Source organism: Dermacentor andersoni, chromosome 5 (genome assembly GCF_023375885.2).
Source record: "Dermacentor andersoni chromosome 5, qqDerAnde1_hic_scaffold, whole genome shotgun sequence".
In the NCBI taxonomy this organism is placed as follows: Eukaryota; Metazoa; Arthropoda; class Arachnida; order Ixodida; family Ixodidae; genus Dermacentor; species Dermacentor andersoni.
Genome location: NC_092818.1, coordinates 132,783,329 through 132,804,541, shown reverse-complemented (window position 1 = coordinate 132,804,541; position 21,213 = coordinate 132,783,329). Strand labels below are relative to the sequence as shown.

Genomic DNA, 21,213 nt, shown 5'->3' with positions numbered 1-21,213 from the left:
CTCTCCAGTATCTGGTGCCTTTAACGCTACAGGCTCAATTTTATCCCGTTCGGGCGTGCTCTGAATACTAGCTTGCTGCGCCTCTGACCCTTTTTCATCGTTCAACAACGTCGACCCCACAACCACCGCCTTTGCAGCGAGCTCCCGAACCTTCGATCTGGTTAAGGCCTGAACGCTAGCCTCACCAAACAAAAGCCCCTTCTCGTGCAGGAGGTGATCGGACCTGTTCGAAAATAGGTACGGGTACTGGGGGGGCAGCATAGATGACACTGCGGCCTCCGTCTCAAGTGCTCCGAAAGGTCCTTCAATAAGCACTTTTGCTACCGGCAGACACACGCTATGAGCTTCCACTGCTTGCTTGATCCATGCGCACTCGCCCGTGAACATATCGGGTTCTACGTAAGAGGGATGAACTACATCCATCGTGGCTGCGGTATCGCGAAGCACTCGGCACTCTTTCCCGTTCACGAGGAGGTCTCGCATGTAAGGCTCGAGAAGCTTGATGTTCTCGTCAGTGCTGCCTAATGAAAAAAACACGACTTTTGGTTTTGTTTCTGGGCACTGCGCCGAAAAGTGACCCGGCTTCTGGCACGTATAACACAGGCGCGCTTGCCTCATCTCGAACCGCTTTCTGCGTTCGGCTTCGGTTGCCGCCGTCTCCTTACGTTCGGTCGGACTGCTTTCACTCGCATCCGAACTACGTGTGTCCCCCTTTGCTCTCATGGGCGTGAACTTTGGCCTCTCAAACTTGGAGCCAAATTCACCCTTTTGACCATCCTTAGCTCCACGAGCCCGACGCGTCACAAACTCCTCGGCTAACTCAGCGGCTCTAGCCACCGTACTAACGTCTGGCCTATCCAAGACCCAGTACCGCACGTTCTCAGGTAACCGACTATAAAACTGTTCTAGCCCGAAACACTGCAGAACTTTCTCGTGGTCACCAAACGCTTTCTCTTCTTTGAGCCACTCCTGCATGTTTGACATAAGCCTGTACGCAAACTCTGTATATGACTCACTTCTGCCTTTCTCATTTTCCCGAAACTTCCGACGGAACGCCTCCGCTGACAGCCGGTACTTTTTTAGCAGACTCGATTTCACTTTGTCGAAATCCTCTGCCTCCTCTCTCTCCAAGCGAGCGACTACGTCGGCCGCCTCGCCGGGTAGCAAAGTGAGCAAGCGCTGTGGCCACGTTTCCCGAGAGAACCCCTGCTTCTCGCACGTTCGCTCAAAGTTAACCAGGAACAAACCAATGTCCTCTCCAAGCTTAAACGGCCGCATCAGGTCAGTCATTTTGAACAATACTCGTTCTCCTGCACCGTGTGCCTGACTTCCATTACGAGCGCGTTCCATCTCTAACTCGAGACGCTTCATTTCCAACGCGTGTTGACGGTCGCGCTCTCTTTCTTTCTCTTGTTGCTCTCGTTCTATCTGTTCTTTACGTTCCTGCTCCTGTCTTTTTGCCGTCTCCCTCTCCTCAATGGTCTCAAGGCATTCCGACAGCTCGTCATCCTCAGCTTCTAACTCAAGAATAGCCCTTAGCAGTTCTGGTTTTCTGAGTTTGTCTGAGACATCCAGACCCAACTCTCTCGCAAGCTCTAGCAATTTCGGTTTGCGCAACGACTTCAAATCCATGGCTGCTCTGAATGCTGCTTTCTCTACTGTCCACTATTGTCTTGCCGCAAACTAACCCGGTAGCAACGACAACCACAATTACCAGCTCTGTTTCTAACACTAACAAAAGCCTGGCAAAACTCAGAAGAAGAAAGTCCCGCACTCACCAAACCTCGCAGCCAAGACTTCAGCGCAGTCGTTCCGCTGCAGGCAACCAGTCATCACACAGGGCTCGTTGCGCTGCTCCCGGATGGTCGTTGAGCTGCTCAGCATACAGTCAACCGCATCTCTTCGCTGCTGGCCTCCGTTGTCGCGATCTCACCGCTGGCAACCAGATGTTGGAATCGTACCGCTGGCACGAGTTGTTGGGGTCTCGGTGCTGACGCCCGTTATTGCCAATGGGTCGCAAGCCCCAAGGGTAGCGTTGGCCTGGCGGCCTGGGGCACTGGAAGCATCCGAAGGTCCCGGCAAAGCATGAGAAGACTGGTAACAGAACAACTTGTTTATTCTAACATAGCAAAAGAGCGGCCGGTCAGGTCGACCGAAGTGGAGAGACGGGAGAGCACGTAACTCAACAGTACAAATCGGAGCCTCTCCCCTGGCGTCCGGGGGCAGCTGCTCTTATACTCTCGGCGTCGCGGTCCAAAAGGGAAGGAGGGAAGGTCACGGGATGAAGGTCACGGGACGGCGCAGCAGGGGCCCACGACGGCGCGAGCGGTTGAGCCGAGAGACCTCCAGGCCCCTCCTTCGGGGAACTCCGCTCCCCGGCTGCCGCGCTTTGACAAGCGAGGGCACACACACACACACGCACACACGAAGACACGTGGCACTGAAACACGCCTGGACACGCTTGGCGGGTAGGCGTCGCGGCGGCGTCGGACGGGCCAAAATGTCCGCCGCTTTGAACAAAGCCCCGGCGTCCGTTGCATCCGCGCCGGCATTAGCGCGCGTTGTAGGCGAAACGTAACAGTATCGAGGCACTGGAAGTGGTAAGGGAATACATCTACTTAGGGCAGGTAGTGACCACGGATCCGGATCATGAGACTGAAATAACCAAAAGAATAAGAATGGGCTGGGGTGCGTTTGGCAGGCATTCTCAAATCATGAACAGCAGGTTGCCACTATCCCTCAAGAGGAAAGTCTATAACAGCTGTGTGTTACCAGTACTCACGTATGGGGCAGAAACCTGGAGGCTTACGAAAAGGGTTCTGCTGAAATTGAGGACGACGCAACGAGCTATGGAAAGAAGAATGATAGGTGTAACGTTGAGGGATAAGAAAAGCGCAGATTGGGTGAGGGAACAAACGCGGGTAAATGACATCTTAGTTGAAATCAAGAAAAAGAAATGGGCATGGGCCGGACATGTAATGAGGAGGGAAGATAACCGATGGTCATTAAGGGTTACGGACTGGATTCCAAGGGAAGGGAAGCGTAGTAGGGGGCGGCAGAAAGTTAGGTGGGCGGATGACATTAAGACGTTTGCAGGGACAACATGGCCACAATTAGTACATGACCGGGGTAGTTGGAGAAGTATGGGAGAGGCCTTTGCCCTGCAGTGGGCGCAACTAAGCTGATGATGATGATGATGATGTTCAAGTCTACGCCCCGGCGACGGTTACCTCTGAGCAGTGCATGCTGCCAACCTCTGCAGCCAGTTTTCCTCTAACGCGAACAAAAAAAGTTGCCTGGATTTTTGTAAGATGCGGTTGTTCAGGTTGTCAGTATAGTTTCTGTTAAGATAAATTCTTTTGTTATTAATATAAATCGCAAAAGTTTATGTTTAAATTTATTTCTACGCTCGATTTGAAATATTTAAAGAAATTTACTCTATGGACTCAAGCTGAAGATATGCCGCAGCACAGGTTAGGCCAAGAATACAGCCTTCTTTGAAGCCCTAGCATCAAAGAAGAAGACGTGAACCGATTTATAATTTTAACCACAAGCGAAACAATATTTACGCGGAACCTTTGAATTATGCTGAAGACGGGCGCCCGACCTCCCTTACAGTGCCTAACAGCGTGAAACCATGTGCCGCTTCATGACACCAATGCAGAAGATTTGGAATACGTTTTTCTTGCATACCGTGTACTGTCATAGCACCGCCATGCTTACAAAAGTCGTTCGCATTGAAGCACGCAGATAAACGGCGAATTTTACAGCGAAGCTGTCTATAGCTAGGATCCCGGGATTTTTTCGCGTCCGTCACGTCGACAAAGAAGCCAGGTGGGTCGATCCCGGCAGCTATGCAGGGCCAGTAAGTAGCAATGGCTCATACCCCTGTAAGGCAGAGTCGTGAAGCGCACATACAGCACAGGTTTTGTTTCAATACGAAACGCACAAATAAACAAAATGGCTAGCCATCCACGCCCTGCGAAAGCGGATGTCCAGCGAAGCTGCTGAACACCACATCTGAAACTGCTGAGGGCGGTACGCAATGCTTTATGGCTTTAGAGTAATGGTAGCAATGCTATTTTAGAGTCATGATAGCAATTGTAGCCGACGCCCATAGCTATGCTGAAACAACATTGAAATCAGTTTCTAGGCTGGTTATTTAATGAACGAGAGGCTAGGGACAGCACTCCGACGCCCACAGCTATGCTGAAAAAACATTGAAATCAGTTTCTAGGCTGGTTATTTAATGAACGAGAGGCTAGGGACGTCACTTGCCACGTCGCAAGCTGCCGTCGCCGTGGCAGCTTGCGCAACAGTAATCTTTACCGGGAAGCGTATGCGGGCAGCGCTACGTGCTTCGCATTGTTATCGGGAGTTTCTTATTAACTGTTATGTGGTTCGGATGCTCGTTTTGAGCTTGTTCATTATTGAGACAACTGCTGTTTTGTATGTTGTATACTTTTAACTTCCGACTGTGGGGGGGGGGGGAACGCCTCCCCCCACCGGTAGATATGACAAACATGGCGTCATGCACACACACGCAAATATAAAAAAACATCTCACTTGATGACCACGAGCACTCGCTGTCACAACGCTGGCAGCGAGGAAGCGAACACTTCATGCTGCCTCTATTTTTTTCACCATGAGAACAGCTTTCATGGCCAAATAAATGAAAGCAGTCTTTAATATACTGGGAACCTCAATTCCACTGTTGAGGTTGCTGGTATGAAAGACCAAGTAGTCCGAATCAATGCCCAGATCAAGTCTCGAAAGACTATTTCAGACTTGTAGAGGTGGGGATATTTATCAGCTGGAACCGAGTAGACCCTGGGTGCTATATACAAACCCTTGATAAGTGGCCTGAAGAACCAATGTGGCCAAGACTCTTAGTGAAGCTGGTGGAGAGGCCAGACCCCCATTATCAGGGCTTCAAGCGGCTTTCTGTACTCGAGTGATGTTGGTCGGGGCTCCAGTGCCATATTCCCCGTTTTCAAAAGTGGGGGGAAATCAGAAGTTTTGTTTGGTATTTTAGAATTTGTGACTTTTGTGTTTACTTTTACAAACAATTAAAACAAGCAATGGGCTCCTTTTGGAAACAAAAATTTTACTGAAACAAGGAAAATCTTCACAGTAACATGTGCCAAAAGAAGCTAGTTGCAAATCGTGTGACGAAGTCATCTCTGCAAAGCCTTGTTCACAACGAAAACACGACATTCACAAAGAAAACAGACAGGTTTGGCAATCTTTTTTAATTTGGTCTTTGCACATTTAAACAACGGAAAACATACAAAAAGCAGGGCACATGGGCATGCTTCACAGGAAGTGTGATGCGTTTCCTTATCTTACAAGCCCTTGTTCGCATGCATTATCATTGCACTGGGAGTATTTGTGCTATAGACCCGTCAGGCCTTTCAACCCTGTCAAATGTCATCCTGTTCACTAGCATACACTCTTGCAACACAATTTTTCGTATACCAACTAGACAAATCAACCACCCTTCTTTAATCAAAGACAGTTGCCAACGTCTCAACATCAACGATTTGTATAAATTGGCTTTAAACTGGTTTGCATAAGTTAGTTTGGGGTGAGAAAATCAGGACTATCAAATTTTACCCGAAAATTAAGGACCCTATACACTTTTCTGAAATATACTGTATCACTAATCTGCGAGAAGGACATATGCTAAACTTTTGTAAACATTGTAACAAATTCCCATAAGCTGCAAACTCATTAAGTATGTCTAATTTGTCCACTGCACTTAACTGATATGTGGTTTTTGTGCTGTGTTATGAATATATAAACTTTTTGCTGGATTTTTTTTTAATGCCTTAAATTTTTTAAATGTTTTTGGAAAAGCTTTGAGGTCTTAAATTCATGTCCTACTTTTTACAAGCAGAAGTATCAAGGCTTTCTTTTTAAATGCAAGAAATTTCATTGATCGGTTCAATGGATGTATAATCAGAGCATTTATGGGTTTCAGACGTACATATTTAAATAGAAAAATTAGAATTTGCACATACATAAAGCTTCCACTTGATCCGATGCAACAGTGTTCAAACTTCCAACCCCTTGAACCGCTTACATGCCATTCAGTTATCCCTTGCTCAAGTCATCTCTTTCTTTTTCTATCTGGATGAATTGTTTATATTACTTTAATAAAGAAAACTGCATCCGGAGGATAACACAAAGCAACAATTAGTTTCCAGATATTTTGTTTTCATTTGTAAACCTCTACATATTTATGGCACGGAGTGTACATCAATCACCAGAAAATGCAGCCAACACTACACCTAAAAAATATTTATAAAATATACATTTTATTTATAATCTTCGATCACATACAGCAACTGTTCTGAACAGCTCAGGTATGCTTTATTCAGGTCTTGGCTCTCTGAAAAGGACAAGGTTTGCAGAAATTTGTAGCACAATGTATGTGCTATTAGAGCTTTCCACAAAGGGTAAATCACTGTAACATGTACTTTTATACACACACTAAATGTTGTGATATAGCAAAACGTGAACAAAGCCATGACTGCCATAGAGCACATGTTATTATGGGCAGGTGAATATTAAATATTCTATAAACAAATGAATAGATTTGCTAATTTACACTTATTTAAAAAATTATTTTCTTTATTCAGAGCAGTAATAAGTGAGTTGCAAAAAACTGTTGACACCTAAAGACCTTGCAAAAAAAGAAGACAAACACATTCCAAAAGGGTGGTAGCTTTGAGTTGGTTGGTGAAACATTACTCCAGATAAGAAAACAAATTCTGTTTTAATGTGCAAAGGAAGAAAGCGACAGGACAAGCACACCCTGTCCTATCGCCTCCTTCCTTCTTTCTAAGTTTTGCATACTACAAGGGAAGTTTCCTTGTCTGAAGAAAAACATTCGAGAAAAGTCAATGCTGCATGCATATCTCAATAGCCTTATTTGCCAATCCCATGAAACTTTAATTATATTGAGGTTTCTCTGTGCTTCAGCGAGACCAATATGAATGCAGCGTATAATGTGACTTTATATGTGCATAGAGTACGCACCCTGTGTTGAGTCCTGCAAGCTTCATGTTGCACCACAGGTACTCCAAGAACATTGCCTGCTGCTTGAGTCTACTTATCCGCTGAAAGTGCCGCTCTGTGGAATACAATGCACGATGTGTATGGCACGCTCCTTCACCTAACCAGAACGCTTTCTGAAACCCTTTTCAGTTGTAAAAGTATTGACAAACACATGGTCCTCTGTGTAGCATTCCGAAATAGGCATGCAAGAAGCATTCACATTATTTTGCTTCGATCTTCATTTTGAATGCAAAGTGCCTGTTTATTTAGTGCTTCACCTGCTACATTAGTGTTTATTAACATACCTTTTTCTCAGATGAAGCAACAAACGTGAGCACATAGAAAATGTTATTCGTATAGCACTGGACTAATACTAAATGCCCTCACTTAAACCGGACATTGAACATTTCAATGGCTGCAAATGAATGAAAAAAAAGAGAGGCTTCAAAACAAATATACACACAGCTTGCAGAACAAGCTTAAATTCAATGCAAGAGTTAAACAGCCAGGTCAGGGCCTGGCTCACATTCCAATCAAAATGTTTTTGTCTTAATGTGCATCTGTACTTTTGTACCATCAGCATAACATGAAGTAAGAAGAGAAAAATTATCACAGTGCCTATTACCCACGATTACCTGAGAAGCCAACATACAATTACTGTGTAGCCAATTTCTAAGCATTCAGGATCCATTTCATATCTAGAATGAAGTCACCGTTACAAGAGTAGGCAACGTTGGAAATGCTGCCATGCATATTAGTCATTTTGGACTTGGTCACATTTGAATCTATGTTGACATAGTACACTGTCTTGTTATATGGTCACCAAACTTGTATACCCACCACTCAGTACCGCTTTTACAGTCATCATCATCATCATCAATTATATTTTCAATGATGAACACCTCTCCCATCGATTTCCAATTACCATGGCTTGCACAAGCTGACACCATGTTATGCCTGAAAATTTCCTCATTTCATCCCACCAATTACTTCTCTGCCATTCTAGGGTATGCTTCCCTTCCCTTTGCATGCATCCTGTAACTCAGTTAGTGTCCAATAGTTATCTGCCCAACGCATTATGTGGCCTGCACAACTCTATTTCTTCTTCTTAATCTCAACTAGAATACTATCGGCTTTTCCAGCTTGCTCTCTAATCCACACCACTATCTACCCGTCTCCTAATGTTATGCCTATAATTTTTACCTCCAATGCACGTTGCAAAGTCCTTAGCTTCTTCCCAAGCTTCCTTCTATCCCTTTATTTCCTTTCCTAGAGCCAGCCTGCTCTCTGGGTTGAGTCAAGTCAAGCGTTGTCCTACTGGAAGCAAGCTATACTTCCTCCATCCTTTACCATCTCCCTTTTTATGGTTTTCACAGTACAGTGCCTAAAACTGACCAATGGTGTCATCTCTGTTCAGGCCAGCCAGAGCTGTTATAATAACAGGCTGCTCTGCATTGAGAAACATTTATTTGGGGAGTGCAAATACAAAATGGTAGATTTAAAGAGTCTTATGCTCAAGAGATTGTATTCTCATTGCAAAAGAAAGAATGTTGCTAGCTATCTAACTTTGGTACCTAGGTACTGAGATGTGCAGTATGACCTACATTATTAAGGAGAACACCCATTTAGTAAGCCAGCACTGATTACAGTTCAGTTCATATATAAAGATATGCAAAGTATTTTTTGTTTATCAATAGAATGAAGTGCTTCTTTCTCTCTGAAGCTGAAAAATTGTAAACCTGCCCTAAATACCAATAAAGTTTTTATTTTAATAGTGGGCCACACTGTCCTTCACGGCAATCTTCTATTGCTTGGAAAGCTTGCTTTTCAGTTTTCCTCCAAGAAACAGAAGTTTTCGGATCTGTGGGGTAGGTGTGTTCCTTGGTTTATTGTGAGCTCATTAGGGTCAATGTGTGCGACAGACGAAAGCACGGACTGTGTGTCATGTGACTCAGCACGACTGTTCAACCAATAGCCATCGTTGGTGCAGTGGGTCAACCATGGCCGGCATTAACGGTAAGGAGCAGGCGCCTTTTCATGTCTGGCATCGTTTGCGACCTATCAAAAGGTTCTCAAAACACGAAGGCCACAACAAGCTCGCGCGACGCAATACGCTCCATCTACATACACCCGCTGTTTGTTCAAATGTGCCTGTAGCCGTATGGTCAGCACACTGTCACATGACAGTTTCACCCTCACTGTGACTAGGCACTGGACAAACCAAAATCATCATCATCATCATCAGCAGCAGCAGCAGCAGCAGCCTGGTTATGCCCACTGCAGGGCAAAGGCCTCTCCCATACTTCTCCAACTACCCCGATCATGTACTAATTGTGGCCATGTCCCTGCAAACTTCTTAATCTCATCCGCCCACCTAACTTTCTGCCGCCCTCTGCTACGCTTCCCTTCCCTTGGAATCTAGTCCGTAACCCTTAATGACCATCGGTTATCTTTCCTCCTCATTATCTGTCCTGCCCATTCCCTTGCACCTTGGACAAACCAAGATGTATGCAATGAAAGACAGGCAGGGTAATATCATCAGCAATCTCGAAGATATAGTAAAAGCAGCAGAAGAATTCTATACTGACCTGTACAGTACCCAAAGCAGCCACGATACCTCCATTCGAAGCAGTAATGAACAGGTTACAGAGGCTCCTCCTATAACTAGCAATGAAGTTAGAACGGCCTTGCAAGACATGAAAGAAGGAAGAGCGGCAGGAGAAGATGGACTACCAGTCGATTTAATCAAAGATGGTGGAGACATAATGCTTGAAAAACTTGCGGCCATTTATACGAACTGTCTATCAACTTCAAGGGTCCCAGAGAACTGGAAGAATGCCAACATTATACTAATCCACAAAAAGGGAGACGTTAAAGAATTGAAAAATTATAGGCCCATTAGCTTACTTCTAATATTATATAAAATATTCACCAAGATAATCTCCAATAGAATAAGGCCAACCAAGGGAACAGGCTGGTTTCAGGAAGGGATACTCTACAATAGATCACATCAATGTCATCAATCAAGTAACCGAGAAATCCACAGCGTGCAATCAGCCTCTATATATGGCTCTGATAGATTACAAAAAGGCATTTGACTCAGTCGAGATACCGGCAATCATAGAGGCATTATGTAATCAAGGAGTACAGGATGCTTACGTATATATCTTGGAAAGTATCTACAGAGATTCCACAGCTACCTTAATTTTCCACAAGAAAAGTAGGAGGATAACTATAAAGGAAGGGGTCAGACAAAGAGACACAACCTCTCCAATGCTATTCACTGCGTGCTTAGAAGAAGTATTCCAGCTATTAAACTGGGAAGGCTTAGGAGTAAGGATCAACAGTGAATATCACGGCAAGCTTCACTTTGCAGATGACATTGTCCCGTTCAGCAACACTGGGGACGAGTTAAAACAATAAAACAAACCTTAATAGTTAAATTATAGTTAATAGTTAATAGTTAACCTTAATAGTTAAAACAAACCTTAATAGGGAAAGTATAAGAGTGGGGTTGAAGATTAATATGCAGAAGACAAAGATAATGATCAATAGCCGGACAAGGAAACAAGTGTTCAGAATTGCCGGTCAGCCTCTAGAGTTTATGAAGGAGTATGTTTACCTAGGTCGATTACTCACAGGGGACCCTAATCATGAGAAGGAAACTTACACAAGGATAAAAATGGCTGGAGCGCATCCAGTAGACATTGTCAGATCCTGACTAGAAGCCTACCACTATCATTAAAAAGAAAGGTGTACTATTGGTGCATTCTACCGGTGCAGACATATGGGGCAGAAACTTGGAGACTGACAAAGCTCGAAAACAAGTTAAGGACCGCACAAAGAGCGATGGAACGAAGAATGTTAGGCATAACGTTAACAGCAAACAGGGATAGCCGATATTCTAATTAACATTAAGAGAAAGAAATGGAGCTGGCCAGGTCACATAATGCGTTGGTTAGATAACCGGTGGACCATTAGGATTACAGAATGGGTGCTAAGAGAACGGCAGCGCAGTCGAGGATAGCAGAAGACTAGGTAGGGTGATAAAATTAAGAAATTCACAGGCACTAGCTGGAATCGCTTGGCGCAGGACAGGGGTAATTGGAGATTATAGGGAGAGGCCTTCATCCTGCAGTGCACATAAAATAGGCTGATGACGATGATGATGTGCAACTCCGGAGCTAGTCATGTCATGAGTTTCTTGAAGCTATGAGAACGTACCAATGTGCACCAACCAACAGCACCCACATTTCTGATGCCGCCGTACAGTTTGTTGCAAAGATGGTGGACATGAACAATGTTGGTGCCATTCTATACAATCGCTTTCATTGGTGAGGTGGATTGTTGGCTGTCTGAGTATGTGGTCACCACGAATAGATCTGCGTCGATGCAGCACTACATCACAACCACAGCTGTCAACACCCAATGGAACAGCACCAATCATGCCTAATGGCCTTAGCAGTGTGGTTGGGACGAAAATGTGCTGCTGGCCGAAGCGATAATGGACTGCACGCTGTTGCTTTCCGCAACAGCATGCAGCCCATTATCGCTTCAGCCAGGAGCAAATTGGCCAGCAGCTTGTTGCTAATGTGTTTTTACGGGTTACTGCTGAAACAGTGTTTGGGTCCACAGGCAACTAGCGGCAAGTAAACGACGAACGTGCATGCCAAATTTGTATGTGTTAAGGCAGACTGAACTGCTTGTGTGAACATTCGTATCCAATACAATGTGCACGCCTTTGGTTGCTAATCGGCTTTACTATCAAACATGCTTTACAGTTTCCATACACGCTTTTGTCACCATTCCCTCATTCCGTGTCACCTATGGGAATTGTTTCGATCGATCTTGTCGACCTGGATGAACCTTACACCAACGAACCATGGCCAGGTCTTTGACGGAGTATAATGAATATAAAAAAGCTAATAGTATATATATGATTTACGAATCGAATTATTCAAGTTTTTGCTACTTGATTTGTATTCGTATAGTATTCCAATACAGCTGAGACAACTTATAATTTAACTGCTTATAGTGCAGGAATGTATAAAATACAGTCTTTCCTGACTCCCGTTTATCTTCCCATAGAACTCAATGTAGACAAACGTTGCTTATAGTGGAGCCGCATGAAACGAAATACTGCTTATGATGTGGTTGCTGAAAAATCCCATAGACACGCGACGTAATGAGCACGCTTCTCAGCGAGGTGCGCAAGCCAAGGGGAGAGCGACGCGCATAACGGTGAGGAGGAGAAGGACACGTAAAGCAAGTGAACAATCAAGGAATAGAGAAAAAAAAAGACGTGGTGGCAGAGTGCTGGCTTAGAAGGCACTCAGGGGTTGCCTAGGCAATGGAGAAACTTTTGCTCGGGCTGCTTGTCAACGGTGTGCAATCCGCACCGAATGCATGCGCATTGTCACGTTCTAGCTCTTTACTTTGTGTGCGGAAAGTACATACATTTGCAGACTGATATTTTCAGACATGGGCAGGGTCTCAAAAATGTCTGAATTATCTGCCAGGCCGTACAAACAAATTTCCATGGTAAAATGAATTCGTTGTTTTCTTTACAACTCCAGCACTGCAGAAAAATCGATTGAAGCAGTGAGTGAATTTCCTGTTCACCCATCACAATGTCAGTTTAAAGTGCATCATTCAAATTCATCAGTTCGGAACGCTGTCCAAATGCGAGCTTTCGCCATTCCTACCAGAATGCGCGCAAACTTTCACTATATGCATTTGTTGTTGTTGCCAGATAATTACCTGCGAATCCCGCTTCAAGCGTGTTGTCTTCAGTTCAGCTTGTGCATTTGATCATGCGCCAGATCTCTATATATAATGGGCTCTCTTTAAACGGAACCTCAAGGGACCAGAGAAATTGGTTCCGTTTATCAGGAGTTCCATTTACCGAGAGACAAAAGCTGAATACAATCGCATGAATGCAAAACCAATCAACCATGAGGCTGGTGTTCCACTTAAGAGGCAGTTCTGTTTAATCGATTCCGATTTATAGAGATTCCACTGTATTCATGCGGGGGCCAATGAAAGTGAGGGCACATCCCGGGCATGCACTTCCCAGACACACATCTGCTTGATCTACATGTTACTCACAGCGTTTGAAAAATTTTGTTTTGGTTACAGTGCAGTACTCTTTACAGTGCACAAATTCACAATTCAGGCAGCTCACACTATAAGCGATCTGTGCTGTATTCCCACACCGCTTATATTAGCCTTCTGAAACCAGCTTGTTTTCATGCTTATGCAACCTGAAAATATTAGCTTCACAAAGTGCAATACATTATTTATATTTGATCTCATACCAGTATTTCTTAAACTCTCAACCCATGATTATTCAGCAGCTGGCATACGCAGTAATGCATGTTGTGACCCATATTTTCTTTCCTCCAAGCCTTTTTTTATCTATTTAATTAAGCATGGGACCATGTGACCAATTAAGCACATCAATTTAAATATATTAAATTTAGAGCATGTGAATTGCTGAAGATACATATATTCATGAGACCTTTATGCAACCAATGTTATCCATGTGACCAACTAATTATTTAAAGGTTGCACATGGTTCTGTAGTGGCAGATTAGTAAAACAAACCAATGGTCTGAACTTTTGCTACAAATCTGTACTTATTATTACAGGTTTGCTGAAACCTAAACCTAGGGCTTACAATTATGATTGTGTCCATAATGGTTACATAAACTCTAACAGGTTGTTTGATCAGTTTTCACACTCTTCTTTGGAGTGCTGCAATAATGGGGCCTTTTACCACTGCCTGCGATGCCTGCTGCATCAACTTCATTACGCACGCTGCCACATGATGGCTAATAGGACAAATCATGAGCAACTCAGCATCCAAGACTGGGAGTATGCCTTTAATTTCAGAGGCTGTGTTGCATGTGAAACATCTCCATCGTCTGTCATGTGACACTGTGCGCAACAGACTTGACCTGGCAGGTGTAGAAGGCGACAGAAGGGGTCCCACAAACTGTGGCGCTTAGTAAACAACTGACACAGTTATCTGGAGGCATTTGTGACAAGTGGAAACTGACCTGTGTAGGGGATGAAAGCTTCAATGCTGGCACGGCTGTTGGGCATACCCAGCAGATGTTTTGGGGAGTGCGATTTGAGCACAACATTGAGAACTGCCTGGGCCGCTGCACTGTGCTTGCTGTTTGTGTTCCATGTGGATGCAAACTTGAGCAGAAGGTCTGTTGAGACAGAAGGCATTGAGATCATGAGTACTATAACATTGTGTTTCACTCACAGAATTTGTGTTGGAAATGTGTAGCAAGAAAGTATGACTGGTCCATTTATGATGTTTAACATGCTAAAGCAACACAGGGGCTATAAGACGTCGTGGTGATGTGATCCAGAAATCTGACCATCCAGGGTTCTTTAACATGAACGTAATGCTCAGTGCACAAGTATTTTTATGTCCTGACCCCACTGAAAAGCCACCATCATGGCCAAGAACTGAACTTGCAATCTGGTGCTCAACACTTCTTTAAGTTAAGTTGTGGTGTCCACAGTTGAGATGCTTGGCACGAAAGATAGAAAACACACTATGAAAGAAAAGCCCAACCAGTATAGGGTGGTTTAGACACGCTGGCCAGTGCTTCAGTTGGTTGATGCACTTTTGTCAAGGCAGCTTCACGAGTCATTCTCGACATGCTATAATGACCTATATGACACCAATGACAGGGTAAACTTTCTTCAGTAATGACTTGCCTCTCTACTTCCTCCCAATTGTTACACTGAAATAACATTGAGCTCACACGCACTGCTAAATTCAGAAGCACAGCTCCAGCTACGCACGTGACGTTTGACCATTTTTAGGAAAACAGGCCCACCTATTTGATCATCCCTCAGCGGTGACAAGGCCTTTGTCAGCTTCTCATCACATGCATCCTCCAGAAGTATCTCTAGAGAAGAGAAAGAACAGGCTGTATGGGACAACAATACAAGAAAACAAGCACTACTCCACTGAAAAACCACGAACAAATTGTACAGAAGAGCTGCAATAAGAGCTTGCAGAGTGATTTGCTTTTATTTGAAAAAGGTTCATCAGAAGGCAAACAGGCTATGGGCAGCATAAACATTAAATTGTAATAGAAGAGGCAAAGCTGGAAGATTCAAAAAATGTAAACAGTGAAGCGTTTATAAACCTTGAACTGTTTTAGTTACACAATAAACTTGCTAAGCTTGAAATAATTACACGTATCCTATGCTCAACATAGCTGAAGCAGTTCACGCATATGCAAGTTTTTTTGCTAAGTGTACAGTAATTCACATAAAATCATCAATAGAATGAGAAACACTGAACTGACTTTCAAGTTAAAGGGGTCCTGAAGCATTTTTGAACATATTAAAAAAACATTGCCAATCTGTTAACGAGGCTCCCGTGAACATGTGAGCCAAATATTATTGCACTGCATGCAATTTACAATGTCGTGTCAAAAGCAGTGAACAGTCGTTTGCTCTCGCACCTGCAATGTTGTCGTTGAAAGCAGTTGGCCCACAAACTCTACTGGCCGATTTCATGATCGCGAGCACATTCTCAGTAATATATATAATAGCTAATTTTGAGTTAAATAAATGAAAAGGATGTATGTCTGCAATTTCAAAAAGACAGAAAAATCATTTCGTCTTTGCACTGCGAGTCACTTTGCCTGCTGCACATGGCCTCAGAGATAGCGTGCTGCGTAGCGTAGTCTACTGCGACTGCAGCTTGGTGCCACTACAAGCCCTTTTTTCGTGGCAACACAACTTTTGCCTGGCCCTTTTCCCTCTTGGCTTTTCCGCAGTGTAGCTTACAGGGCGCTAGCGCAGATGAAAGGAGAGAGAGAGAAAGCGGTGTATTGGTACAATAACTCCACTTACAGTTCAAGGATTGGAAATAATTTTGCGGCATGACATTTGTGGGAAAACATACTTTAATAGCAGGGCCATTTTACGATTAGTTAGAATAGTGCTTCAGGGCCCCTTTAGTGCTAACCATTTTTTGCTGCATAACTATGTGCATTCACTGCTTAGAAATGTTGCAAATCACCACCACACACCCTTGATGATGTTCAGTGCCCTGAATGGATGCTCAAGTCTAAGTGCGAGCTGCAAGGCCTTAGTCCACTTCTTTTCCTTGAGCAAGTTGCTAAGCTGCTGCTCCCTGAATAAGAGAACAGAGGGAGGAAGGATAGATACAACCCAATTAATCACAGACAAACACATTTAGCCTACGTGCACATGTGAAGCATGAGGTGTGCTGATAAAGTTTTCCTGATTAAGTTTTACCACACCCTAAAGTGCAATGAAGCTTGCATGCACTCTTCTTCAGTCTAAAAATTATGTGAGCTACTAGCAGAATGTGTAGCAGTTGGCCTCAGTTGCCATTTGTACATCTTATATAGTGAATGCATAGAACTTCTTTCGTGAGTTCCCGCTTGTTCAGTGAAATTTATTTGTGTAACTGCCTGTACACATCAGTAGCCGGACAAAGTGTGCATAAAAGTTATGCTATGCATGGTAGCTGCGAGGTTGGAGCAACGTAACAAAAGATTGCTGGTTTTAACATCCACCCCTCCACTGCTGCACTCTATTACTTTTAATTCATTTTAATTTATTCATCTTGCCATGCCATTTACTGCTACAACCATTTGCACATTGAGAAGGTTATTATTCATGGCATTTTTGAGTGGGCAGACAGCATCATGTGGAAGTGCTCTAAAAATGTCCTTACAAAAACACTTTTCGAGAAGTTGTCAGCACTTGTGCGCTGACATTGGAAAGCCTCATAAGATAAGCACAAAGGCAGCAGGAAATCTGTCCATCTTATGATTTCAGCTCAGAAAAGCTGCAGTAAACCTGTGAGAAAACTACATTTAGGTCCCCAAAACCATTCTGCTTATAGCACAATTCAGCTTACACCATGCACCTTAAACTCGCATTGTGTGTGCACGAAAACTGCCTTATGCTTGTGTCTACAGAAAAGTATGAGCTTTTTCATGCTTCACTGGAAGAATCTGAAATTCTATAAACGATGCAATTTGAGACAGTCATATTGTGTAATGTGCATACCCTAATAAATCATCAAATAGCAATGAGGGGGTAAAAAAAAGGGGGGGGTGCTATGTTAGCCACAACTTAAAGCTGAGAGGCATAATCGCCACGCAAAAGCCTTGTTTTCAGGCCAAGCATTTCAAGTCTTGTTTTCAAATGGACTTGGAGCAAAATGAATTTTCACTCACTGTAAAATCAATTCCTCCTGCTTTGCCAAAGCTTCCTGCCTCTCCTCTGACGTGTAATCCTGAAAGCGCAACAAAACACAGCAGGTTCAATTATTATGCAGATCTGTATTCACAAGTGGGACTTGACTCAAAGCCATGCTCAAACACTACCAACTCTCCTTTTTACAAAGTCTCACGTAGAGCCTTACATGAGCAAACACAGTAATGAATACTTGTACTGCAATGGCCCGTACAAAACTTGATGTCACTGTTTGGACATGTTGGAACTAAGATAGAAAGCGAGAGCTTGCCACACCTTCCAGACCAAAATGGTGGAGTCAGCTGCACCGGTGATGAGCAGAGATTCGTCAGAGCTGACAGCGAGTGCCCAAGCCTTGTCCTCATGTTGGTCCAATGTCTGCACGCACTCATTGGCATTCACATTCCACAGCTTCAAGTTGCCATCAGCACCACTAAAAGTGAACATGACAAAAAGAAGTTTGCAAAGCTTTGAAAACATGCATGAATTTGCACTGCAGTAACCGAGTCGGCATGCGTTTCTTGTAGGCTGCTTAAAATCTGCATTTCCAACTGGTACATATGAGCACGTTACGGTGTGGGAGAGTGGGAGAAAGAAGCATAATGAAAACACAGATGACAACTTCCGCAATGCTCGAAAAGCCTAGGCATGGGTTTACATCAATTTTTTTTAAATCCAATCTGTCAAGGTAAATTGAAATTGATGTTAAAGAAGTACAGCCACTACTATATTAATGAGGTTTGGGTCAGTCAGTAGGTTCTTTTTTATATCTTTGTCATGATCCTTTTCTCTGATACCGAACATAGTGACACCAAAAATTTTAATTTTCTGTGTGCCTGTGTAAATGGGGCTGATTTTTGACTATGAAGCAGTGTTTCAATCTTGTAATATGTGCTCAACTGGAGTGCAATTTTAACTGCCAAGACTTACCTTGAAAGAAGCTGCATCCCATGAGCCAAAAAGACTACCTTCAGCACAGAACATTCATGACCTTCAAATGTCTGAAATGTGGAGAAGAAAGGGAAGAAGAGGGAAAATATTACGACAAAGTGCTCTCATATTCATCATGTTTCAAGCAGCATTTTCTTCATGTGAGCGCTACATGGCCATTAATTAAACTATCCTCTGTTTCAAACACCGTTAAAAAGCTTAAGAAAGGTGTAGCAGTCTTCCAGGTATCCTTAAACAACATTAATGAAATACAAACAAGTGATGATTCCATGAGATTACATATCCAAAAGCAACAGATGAGTTATATAAAGCAGTCCAGATTACCTTTTAACAAATTTTAAGAAATTTTGGTTTGTTAACATGCATGATCATTACTGCCTTCCAAATAACATCAGGACACTGCTGCTGAATCCATTAATCAAACCTGTGGCCCCATGCTCCCAAGCAAAACAGAGCAGCCACTGAGGCAGGTAAGTATGGCATACTGATAGCTAACAATGTTTTATGACCAACATATTTGTCTCATGTACTGCAGAGGATATTTATCATACATGCAGCACAAACTGCACATAAGAGAAGCAGCCTAGCCAAGTTAAGAAAGTCCCTGTAAGACCACACTAACAAAAAATACTGCAATGGCTTAGATAAAGAGAGTGAAAGGCTATTACCTTGACACAAGAAAAGTCGGAAATAGACCAAAGCTTGATAGTTGTGTCAGCAGACGATGTGGCCAACACCTAAAAAAAAGGGGGGGGGGCACAGAGAGGACAAGAAAATGAAGTCAGAAAAAGAGCTTCTGGCAAAACAAAATCGCTAATTTCAAGAAACAATTAAGGTCCAGAAAATTGTTTGCTGACTGTATTATTGTGCTTGCAGACTTCACAGCAGCAGTGATTGGCATGCTACCAGGTCCGACAGACCCATGGGTTGGTGCACTGCTGGCGGAAGCATGGTTGGGGGTGCAGTCTGTTCAAATCACGAGTTCAAATTACAAAGTGTTTTTGCACATTCAAATACTGTATTTACCAAATTCAGCACGCGCCTTTTTGTCACAGAAAATGGGTCTGAAAAGTGCCTGCCCTTTACAATCGGATATGAAACTGTACTCACGGTGTTGGCAACAGCCTACCACCAAAGCCATCAGATGCAGCATCATCGACATCACAAAATGTCGACAGGGCACGTTTTTGCCAAGGTAGCTGTTGATTCATTTTGTGCTCAACTACAATCTAGAGTGGTGTTCTCTGTGAATAACTTCCAGAGATACCATCAATTCAGCGAGATATTGTGCAACTTGGCACGGAATACATCGGCGTAATCGGCCACAAGCATTTCTGGGGCTGCGCCAAGTTCATTATCAACTCAAAGTGACAGGTATGCTGTCGGCTGCATACCTCAACAAGTTCAATACAGAGTCTCACGAAAGTGATAGTAATACCTTAAGTAATTGCTCGGGAATACAGCCCCTGTGTACTTGATATTTGTGGTCAATGAAGCGCAAATGGTGATGACAACTTGCCGCTTTTATTATGAAAGCTCACTAAAAAAATGTATATAGAGTGAAACCTCATTACTACCACATTAACGAACATTTCACATTAACAAACTTTTCAGAAATCCCCTGCTGACTGCTTATAGCTTCAATGTACAAATATTACAGTAGTACAAACTTCATAACACCGAACATTTCAGAATAATGATCGTTATTCAGTTTCTGTGTCATGTTAACAATGCCTCAGTACTACTAACTAATATTCCAAAATGTGGGGATTTGTAATTTTCAGTGCATCCTTTACAGCAGCAACAAGGCACAGAAAGCGGACGCCACGGAGCATGGATTCAGAAAACCAGAGATGCGCCGGAGGAAAAAAAACCACCGGAAGGGGACTTTTTTTTCAAGCAAAGCTTGTATTGCCTCACTCATGTTGGCATCGATGTTGGTGTTGCCATACAAAAAAAACAACAAGACATGCGAAAATAAAAATTGCTTGTCGGGCTGTGGATTCGATCCATCAACTTCCTGTTTGCGAGACCACCATGCTAACCGATTCAGCCACTGTCAGTTCATCATACACGATCTTTAAAGCAGGGTTATATATGCATGAAGAAGTAGACACAGCATAAAGCATGAGCCAATTAAAGAGTCCCTTCCATCCGGAGGAGGGAAGGATGTGATTGCGCCCGCTATTTCCCGCTAGTTCAGGCGCGGCAGTTAGACGGAGAGGCCGCGTTTGGTTTGTTCTGCCGCAGAGCAGGCTGAATTGAAAGAGCGGCAGTGGGAGCAGGCCGCGCATCGTGCTTTCGGCCAAAGAACAGCCAGCATTTCATGAACGCTGCCGGGAACTCGCCTGAGAAAGGGCTCATTGTCGACGTGCCAACCTCGCCGTGAGGGAACGCGAAGCCGAGGCGTTACGACAATGAAGAGATGTGGATGCCAAACTTCACTTGCACCCCTCTTCACAGTAGTGGAAGAGGGGTCATTTTATTCATTTATAAATTTTTTATTACGGAGGTGATGACACATTATGTTTTGCGAGCGGATGCTCCATCTAGACAAGTGTCACCTAGCAACGGAGGTGCGTCTCCTCCCGTCTTTCTGCGCATGCCTCTTTCTTTCGCGCTTCTTTCTGAGGTCAGACTAGCTACACGCGCGAAGAAATGTAAACTCTGTGCTTGTGGAGATGCCACACGGTTGCACTTTCCAAATGATGTCGTTTACATGTGCTTGCACTTTCAATAGTTGAGGTGCCCACTTCAAGCGAAACAGTTGCGGTATGGCAAGGAATGTGAAAAACAAACAAAGAGAAACAGTACACTTCATAGGCGACATGGAGCTTCTTTGTCAGTGTATTTCTCGCCATCAGCACTGTTTTGTATGCGCCAATCTATATACGGTGCTGCGGTGGTGTGTGGCAGTGGAATCTATGG

At 43.7% G+C, this 21,213-nt stretch overlaps 1 protein-coding gene across 1 annotated transcript in view; it reads right to left on the bottom strand.

The window, feature by feature from the left end:
• Positions 1 to 6,298: 6,298 nt before the first annotated feature.
• The window catches only part of LOC126531184 (transducin beta-like protein 3), a 35,513-nt gene continuing 20,598 nt past the window's right edge, over positions 6,299 to 21,213 (bottom strand). The window contains exons 14-22 of the mRNA XM_050178610.2: positions 18,954 to 19,022; positions 18,265 to 18,335; positions 17,611 to 17,767; positions 17,316 to 17,374; positions 16,134 to 16,237; positions 14,925 to 14,996; positions 14,124 to 14,282; positions 7,045 to 7,138; positions 6,299 to 6,394 (exon numbers count right to left, since the gene is read on the bottom strand). Of these exons, the coding sequence (XP_050034567.1) occupies positions 6,376 to 6,394; positions 7,045 to 7,138; positions 14,124 to 14,282; positions 14,925 to 14,996; positions 16,134 to 16,237; positions 17,316 to 17,374; positions 17,611 to 17,767; positions 18,265 to 18,335; positions 18,954 to 19,022 (804 nt within the window). The 3' untranslated portion in view covers positions 6,299 to 6,375. The remainder of the gene's footprint in view (positions 6,395 to 7,044; positions 7,139 to 14,123; positions 14,283 to 14,924; positions 14,997 to 16,133; positions 16,238 to 17,315; positions 17,375 to 17,610; positions 17,768 to 18,264; positions 18,336 to 18,953; positions 19,023 to 21,213) is intronic.